Raw genomic sequence first — 9,237 nt, forward strand, 5'->3', positions numbered from 1 at the left:
ACTGTGTGACTGAAAACAAGTACCATCCCCTCTACAAGCAATTCTGTGTACTCAGGTCGTGAAGAAAATAATCTATGAACAGCAGAATTCTGAAGGAAAAGGAAACCTTTTGCTGCAAAAAAAAGTCCTGAATGAAAGCAGAACCCCTTTAATTGCTACTTCAACATCAGGTCTTCAGGAGCAACAGCATTCTTCCACTAGATCTCACAAGGAAAGGGCTACACACTAGGTAGTTGAGGTTCACCAGCAAGTGTTTTCAAATCCCCTGATTTAGGAATGGGTAATCAGTGGAAGCATCCTGCAAAACTCCACTGCAGCATTCCAAGGATTCCAGTATGCTCTTGGAGGTGTTATTATTTGTTTAGTACAGGAGGCACTGCTACTTGAGGACACTCAGTCAATGAAAACACTTATTAGATTTTTAACCCACTGGCCACCTGATTACAGCTAAGGAATCCCAAATTACACACAGTAACTCCCTTTCTGCTTTACAGAGACAAAACGTCGATGCTTTGTCATGTTACAAGAAGCTGAAACATTTCCAGCTGTACAGGGCACTACACTCAAAATACATCCTAGAGTCTTTGCTATAATTGCTTATACTGCATTCAGAACATCCACACATCCCAGGAGCTGTTTCATAACACATGGAAGAACCTCAGTAGCACAACCAAAATAAGGAAAACTGGTACCTCTCCACCCCTTCCTTTCCCTCTGCCCAAGTGCACAGTGAAATATTAAAAAAAAAAAAAAAAAAAAAAAAAAAAAAAAAAAAAAAAAAAACAAAAAAAAAAACCCAAACACTAAAAACAGAAGGGCAGACACTCTGAAACTGTCCACTAAGTAGTATCAAGAAAAAATGAGATTTAGAAAAAATTCCAGAAGAAAATTTAATGGAAACTTCATCAGTTGAGTTTCCAGTAGAGTGGGAAATAGCAACACCAAATGAGCTTTGTCACTCACTCTCTCCCTTTCCTCCCAATCACACACACATTCGACAGATGCAGAAGCAAAAGAGCTGTGCAACTATGTGACAAATTCCCCTGTTAAGAGACCAGGACAACACACAGGACTCACACAGAAGGTTATTGTCCTGTTGAACTCCCCTATAATTATTCACCTATTTACAGATCACTCAAAGCTGAGATGGCAGGGTACTGATCAGTGTGAGCTCCCCTCAGAGGCCAGCACAGATTCAGTTAAAAGGGAAAAGCACAGACTCAGTTAAAAGGGAAAAGCCATCCATGGTAGTAACCCTGGACATTAATGCCTTAGATAGGTGTCAAACCTTACTATATGTGACCAAGGCAGAGGTGTTTAATTGTAATGTTTAAAATACCCACCCAGAGGCAGGAGCTTGCCCCTCCAGAGGGTTAACTCCACCTGCTTCTTGTCTGCTCTAAACAGATACGAGGCCTAGAAACATTTTTATAACTTCTGGAATTTTCCATGCTTCTCCCGAATATTTTCCCACTTCTCCTGTAGCGGCCTCTTAAAAAACCCATTTGCCAATCGACTGCTTCTCCCAGCTCAGAGATGTCTCACTTCAGAGAGGAAATTGCTCATTTACGACCATACTACAAAAACCACTGATGAGCACTGGAACTGTAAAGCTGAATCCATACTATTTCCTACCCAGTGGAAAGCTGGTGTGAGGTGAGCCCTGACACAGCTGAGCCCACAGAATAAAAGCAGGTACACAGCTGAAAGAGCTCCACATGCAGAGCAGCATTTACTTGAGAACTGAGACTATAAAAAGGTAATGAATGAGTTCCTGCAATACCAAGGGCTGATGTAATGGACTTAAATATAAAGACCGGAAAAAGTGATCTGGGTGGGAAAAGAGAAAGGAAAACAAATATTTCCTTTTTATGTCACTGAACATATCAATGTTCCATCGTGTTGGAGTCCTTTGTCCACATCAAACCCCTGCACTAATGCTTTGAAAATGACAGAGCAGAGGTCCAAGCCCTTAAGGGCTGCCAGAGTGACTCATTCCTGATCTCACAGCTTTTCCAGAGGCAACATCCCAACTGCCCAAGAGAAAGGCACTGCTTTGTTCCTCAGGGCTCTCTGCACCAGGGAAAGCCAGTCAGTGCTCCAACAGATCCAAGCCCATAGCATGGGGAAGAAGCAGTGTGTGGAGGGGGGAAAGGAGTGCTCAGGTCTCATCCTGGAGTGGAGCCAGGTTAGGGCCTAGTGATGCACCTCAGCCAGTAGCCAGGGAGCACATCCTTGCTCATCTCCTCTGGATACGATCACTGGCACAGCAAATGGGAATATACAAGCTCCAACCTAAAACCCCAACATCTCTCAACTTATGTATAAGAACAAATTCCAATTCAGCATATTCTGTGAAAAAGAGAACACCTGGCTTCAAATTTGACTCTAGAAAGCTTGACTGGAATTTAGTGAAGCAAACCTCTCCAAGTTAAGACACCCAGTAATACTGAATGCACACAGACAAGATCCCTGGTGTCAGGAGGTTTTAATCCATAATAGATGCACATAGATCTTAACAATTTAACAATAAAGTAACCTCAAAGTAAGTGAAGTTACTAAATAACAAGATAGACCCATGTTCACTCACCTTCCAAATCATCTACACTGCAGAGTATTTGAATGTTTCTACCAGTGTATCCCAAGAATTTCTCTCCAAGTAACCACTGTACTTCCTCAACTGACTTGGGTTATTTCTTTAAAGTGTCATTAACTGTTTACTAATACAGATATTCATGTTCTTATGACATTTATTTGGTGCATTATAAAGAGCTTTTTGTGCACTGAAAGTGATTTTCACAAGTGTGTGAAAATTACAGTTAATCCTCTTCCAAAAAACAGTATCTGTGAGAAATCTGTTCCCTGCACATTAGTATTTTCTAGACTTAGCAAAAACCTCAAAGAACATGGAGACAACATTCAAAATTTTCACTTTCTGTCTGGACAATATTCACACAGAATTTCTTCTCCTCTCCCACACATCCCACACTACCTTAATATAAAACTAACCACTGCTCTAGCATTACACAGCTCTCCTGACCACATCATGCAAATTCATGCATTAAAACCTGCCCAGTCATTTCCAGCAGAAACACACAGGACAGCAAATCTTACCTAGAGAGACAATCCTTGAGGGCATTAAAATATGGATATCTGGATATAACACAAACAGCAAATGGCACAAAACAGACAGGCACCTTCCCAGTCTGCGCCGATTCCCGGTGGGCCTGCCTGTTCCAGGAGATCCAGCCATCCTGCAAGGAAACTACACCTTAATGGGTTCATGTCAATCATTAATTTATGTCTGATATTTTCTTGAGAACCTTAGAGGTAGGATACCCAATTCCCTCTAAATTTCAAAGGGATTTGGATGTCTGTCTCCCTTAAGATCTTCAGAAAAATGTCAGCCTACAAGACTGAAACATAAGTATTAAAAAGAATTTCAGCACAAAATGTATTTAGAAAGAACACAGGGTACAGTCTTCACCAAAAAAACATCCAAGGGATAAAGTCTGCTCCTAAATATCCAAATCTCCTAAATGAAATCCGTAACAAGGTTTTCCTAATGCAGTGTGTTCCAAAATAATTCAATCCACAATGGCAATGTAAAGTATGATTTGCCCTGTAGTCCTTCTAACATAAAAACATATCTGTTAACCAATTTCATAAATTAAAGCTGACATTATTCTCCAAGTGTTTTGCTTTGTTTTATTTTGTATCTTTTCATATGTTCTAACAAAAGCAGGAGTTAAATAACATACTTGCATGGGCTGGTAGTGCTGTGCAACAACACCGTATGTTCTGTTACCACAGACGTCAGTGAAGACCAGGAAATGAATGTGGTCCTCTTTTGATTCAGAAGTTACATAAAGGCCTCCTGAAATGAAAGCAGAAACCTTTTTTAATTGCATACTTAACTGCAGCTGCGTGAAAAGCAATTAATGACAAATACTGCACATGGCCACTTCATTTCAAGAGAAATATCTCATTTTTAAGGGATTAAAATGCACATATACAGTCCATTTGATCTAAGGGTTGTTACAGAGGCTGCAAGCTGCACACTACTGAACAAGCAAAAATAGAATTATTCTCCATTTTCAGTGGCAAAATACAATAAATGGGCTTTTTTCCCCTTTTTTTCTTTCCTTTCAAGATGCTAATAAGGTCTGTAATAGTGACATGCATACTAAAATTTCTGCAATTAAACCTGGAGGGAACATTCACTACTTCAGGTATACCTAATGAAAAGTGAGGGAGTTCTCAGCCATTTGGGGGGCAAAAAACCAATCTTTAAAGTGTGTGCATGTGTGCACTTCACTCAAAGCAAGATTTCCCAATGAGGGCTAAAAAATACAACTGGCTGTGCTATGGGTAAAACAAATCTATACATTAAAACAGTTCTCAGTGAGCCCTCATGTACCTGGGAAGCACAGCTGTGGCAGAGCAACAAGATCAATGTCCTTGGGAACTGTAACATCTTCTGTGTCAGGTGCTTTCTGCTCCCCGTTGACGCTCTTGATGTTTTCCATCTTGGGTCTCTCCTTCTTCTTTCGGAAGGACCTGCGTTTACTTTTATTCAAGTTATTGCCACCATGAAGCACCTGAACGTCATCTCTGCTGATAAACGGAGGCACAAACACAGAGAGGACTTCTGGATCAAGGCTTCTGGGTTTTCTTTGAGTGCCCTATTGAAAAAAAAAACAAACAAACAACAACTAAATTGACGTTCGTCCTGATAGGTTTTTTTAAAATGACTTTTAACCCTGTTTTCTCTCTACTCCTAAAACTGTGGGTTTAGAATACACTTTTTCTTCTTCCTAAATAATCAATTTTTCCTTCTAATTTTTTGCTTTACGTATGTTAATGCAAGGGAAATACTCTGTGAATTTTCAGGAGGCAAGGAATCATTTTCATCATTCAAAATGGACCATGACAACATTATGCCTTGGGCAAAAGAAACTAACAAATATGAAATACGGTATTTCCTCCTTTGCAGTGTTGGGATATACTTAAGCTATACTTAAAATAAACACTGGCAGTAAGAGAAAACAGGCAGCAAATAAATGAAAACAGAGAAAAACAGCAGAACTTCCCAGATAAGTCATTGTTCAACTTTAGGAAAAGCTACATTTTCACTCAGAATAACCTACAGGAAAAAAAAGGGAAAAAAAACCACACAGGATTTCACAAGACAACTTTTAACTTTATAAGGCAATTAAAGAAAGTGCAATTAAAAATCACAATCACTGTAACAATAAACACAATTTTAAGACACTGTAAAACATGAAGCCATGAAAACCTCTCCATATACTGAAGACTGAGTGGAAGAGGCATCCCAAGAGCATGTACGAAATTACAGCAATTTTACAACTGGCCAGAAAGCCCCCCCAGCCTTGCAATGAAAAACCTGTGGAGGAAGCAACTAGAGATTTCCTTGTGCTTGGGAGCACTTTTTGTATTCTTGACCATATAGTAGAGGCAAGTAGCTGCCTTTTCAATTACTTCACCGCAATTGTAATTCTTCCTGCAAGGTCAAAACAACAAATAAAAGCTTTGTTTAGCCAACGGATATTTGGAAACAGGAAAGGCGAGTCCCACTGTGGCTAAAAAGCTGTTTCATTTTCGGCTTTTTGCTAACAGCTCCAAAATCAGAGGAGATTAAGCCTATGTGCTTGCTTTTGCCTTCAGACATGATGCAAGATGCTCCTTGAGAACCAGTGCTGGCCTCATTCATCATTTCCCTAATTTTTAAAATAGCTACAACATACGAAGCTCTATTGCTTCACTGAAGCCAATCTTCCACTGTCCAAGTCTCAGCTCATAGATCTTAACAGATGAGTCCCCCAATAGCTTTTTTCACATTTGAGCAGCATAGGAAAAATACTTCATGATGCATTAGTTATTGTATCTTAAGCTCCATAAACTCCACCATATTTATAATAGGATACTCGAAAGAAACTACTTCACTAAAAAAAAGGAGTGAAAAAATACTCTTTAATGAACACATAGAGCGTGAACTAGAAATAAATTGGAGTGAATAAGATAAAAGTTCAGATAAGTATCCACTGGGATATTCAGAAGTTAGCAATGACCTGAAAAAACCCGTCACAAATTGGGGTACCGAGATCCACATCCTCCCATGCTAAAAACTTGAGGTGTCATTTTCCTTAGTTGGTCTGGAAACACAGATAATCCAACATGATCACTCTCAAACTAACATGCAGCTAAATATTTCAGGAGGAAATTCAGAATTAAGGCTCACCCCCGAGGCTGTTATGCAAGAAAAGCACAGACCCACTCAAACAGGAGCAATCTCAGCTTGGCAGATTTGCCCTGCCGAGGTTTTCACACAGAGCTGCTTTGACAGGGCAATCCCTGACTGACACTGAAGGCATCTTTGTGCTCCAAAGTGCTGGATGACAGCCAGCAACTTAATGGCCTTAGTGTAACAGCTCCTGAAATGGCAGGTCCTTGATGTCTTGAACTACAACAGAGGCATTAAACACCATTTTTTTCTCACAGAACAGCACTGTCAGCACAGTCTCTGACCCAGTGACTCAGTCACCAGCATTCAAGTCAGCTCATATTAATGTCTCGGCCAAAGTCACATTTCCTTACTCCTTCACTTCAGGGATAGTGAATGGGCAGCAACAGAACAATATCCACTTGTTTTTGCTATTCTTTGTCTCTGCTTCTACTGTTACTTCTTCATTTTGAAATGTTTCTCTTCTGTTGCTCTCTACTATCAAATCTCCTTGCATCACACCCCCATAAACACTAATGCCTTCTCCTTCCCGCGAGTCTGCACAATCCCACAAGTCAAGGATTTTATTCCATCGCCATTTACTGGCTGTGTTCCTATAACAATGGTGCCGTAAAGGACATGGACATGAGACAGACTTTTACAGTGACTGCAGTACAAACAAGAAGGAGTGTGTTGAAATCACAGATCACAGCATGACCTCAGCTTTTTGGTGTTTCCTCGATCTCATTCTCCTCTTCTCATGACTGAAGAAGTTGATTTCACTTTGAATGTCATGAAAGAACCAGCTTCTTTAAGGAATAATTGGGTAGGGAAAAGTCTGAAGACTTATAAAAATTAGGCTGGACTTGACAATTAGGTTGTGTGACAGAAAAAGAGGAAATGGCTTTAAACTGACAGAGGGCAGGTTTAGATTAGATATTAGGAAGAAATTCTTCCCTGAGAGGGTGGTGAGGGGCCCTGGAACAGGTTGCCCTGAGAAGTTGTGGATGCCCCAATCCCAGAAGTGTTCAGGGCCACCTCAGATGCCCCAATCCCAGAAGTGTTCAGGCCACCAGCAACCTGGTCTAGTGGAAGGTGGAAGTGGAAAGGGTTGGAACAAGCTGATCCTTAAGGTCACTTCCAATCCAAACCACTCTAGGATGACCTCTGGAGATTCTAGTGCAACTCTTTGCTCAAAGCAATGATAATGTTGAAGTCAGACCAGGTTGCTTTGGGTCTCATACAGTGAAGTTTCAGAAGTCTCTCAGGAAGGAGATTACTCCCCTCTCATGCCCCAGCCCTCACATAGCTCAGTTTATGTTGGTGTCACTCCTGTTTGTCAGCAGTTCTCTAATATCTAATCTAAACTTGCCCTCTGCCAGTTTGAAACCATCCCCCTTGTCAAAAGTCCCTCTCCAGCTTTCTTGTAGCCTTTCCATGTGCTGAAAGGCTGTAATGAAGTCACCACAGAATCTTCTCCAGGTTAAACAGTCTCAATTGCCTCAGTCGTTCCTCACAGGAGAGGTGCTCCACCCCTCTAATCATCTTCATGACCCTCCTTTACTTTAGAGACAAGCTCTGTACCACTCACTGTGGTGGGTAGATACAGAACCCAACAGTGGAGCTGACAGGAAGATGTGAGACAAGTCACAGACAGCTTGCACATGATACTTGCCAAATCAAAACCGAGCTTTAGAGCTGCAGATAACTTAAGGGAAAGAAGCTTCACATTGTCTGTTTTCATTCTTACAAAATACACACCTTCAACACTAAAAAATAAACCTCCAGCTGAAAACAGATGCCTTTGATGGCTTCAAATTGAAATGTCAGGGTGACAGTCTTCTTGGCAATAAGGACAATTGATGGATGACAGCCCAGAAAATTCTGTTTCATGAGCTTCAGTGCAAAACTGTACTTTTTTTCCTGGAATCCCCATTGACAACAGGCCAGTCATAGAAGGCTTTTCTTACTTTGGAAGTGAGTTCTATAATATTCTCATTGACTTTATCACTCCGTGTTGCAATAAAGTTAAGAATGCACAAACATGCTTTCAAGACCAAGATGTGAAGCATGATCAAGATTTTTACCTACTGTAAATATCATCAGAGATCCACTACTCTCCACTGAAATGTTCTCATTTTCTGTCAATAAGGTCTCTTCTTTCTGCATTCACTAAAATTAGACATAAAACATGTTCCACCCTTTCCTCGTGTAGATAGTGTTGCAGAAGGAAAAGAAAGTGGAGTAAATCTATAAGCTTGCCCTAAGACAGTGATTGAAATCCCTGCAGTGCAACAGCTTGTAGGGACCTTACTGTAGTTAATGTTGATAAGAACAGGGACTACTTTCTTTTCTGACACCTTTTTGTATCTTGAGCAAAGAAACAATTCAAAACCTGTTGTGTGATCAGAATATCAGAATGCCTTTACTTTCTGTAGCCAGTTTCTTATTTGTTGTTCCACAGGTGTTTTTTTGAGAGCAACGAGATCAAACTGAGCAAACTGGAACGAATAAGAAATTCCCCTTCTTCTGGGTTCACTTCTCAGGCAGATAACGAAACACCACATGCACCCCCGATTTCACAAGTCTGGTGGTGACATTTAGGAACTGTATTCCCATGCTGAATGTACACATGAATGAGACCCTGGAATGCGAACCTCTGCTTGGTTGTTATCGCTTAAGAGGCTGACATCAGCAAAAGTCGCCTCCTGAGCGGGCGAGCAAGCAACGAGCCCAACAAAGACCTCTTTATCTAATGCTATTAGAGCGCGCAATCAAATTCAAGTTCAAGCAATAAGAGCCGAGATCCCTGGGAGCTGGTTTGGCTTTTCCGCACGTGCTGGCACCGCGGCAGTTCCCACAGCCATTCCCGGAGCTTTTCCCACAGCGGGGCGGTTCGTGGGTACGGGAACCAAAGCCCTCTGCACATCTGAGCCCAGCAGAATCAGGAGGAGGGCTTTCACTGTGAACTCGCACGTGAATAATTATATAGT

General features: G+C 41.0%; 1 protein-coding gene across 1 annotated transcript in view; it reads right to left on the bottom strand.

The window, feature by feature from the left end:
• The window catches only part of DENND3 (DENN domain containing 3), a 72,994-nt gene that overhangs the window by 22,266 nt on the left and 41,491 nt on the right, over positions 1-9,237 (bottom strand). The window contains exons 2-4 of the mRNA XM_029959260.1: positions 4,421-4,685; positions 3,762-3,877; positions 3,115-3,254 (exon numbers count right to left, since the gene is read on the bottom strand). Of these exons, the coding sequence (XP_029815120.1) occupies positions 3,115-3,254; positions 3,762-3,877; positions 4,421-4,685 (521 nt within the window). The remainder of the gene's footprint in view (positions 1-3,114; positions 3,255-3,761; positions 3,878-4,420; positions 4,686-9,237) is intronic.

The sequence above is a fragment of the Manacus vitellinus genome, unplaced genomic scaffold (assembly GCF_001715985.3).
Source record: "Manacus vitellinus isolate BGI_N305 unplaced genomic scaffold, ASM171598v3 scaffold_1_pilon, whole genome shotgun sequence".
NCBI classification, from domain to species: domain Eukaryota; kingdom Metazoa; phylum Chordata; class Aves; order Passeriformes; family Pipridae; genus Manacus; species Manacus vitellinus.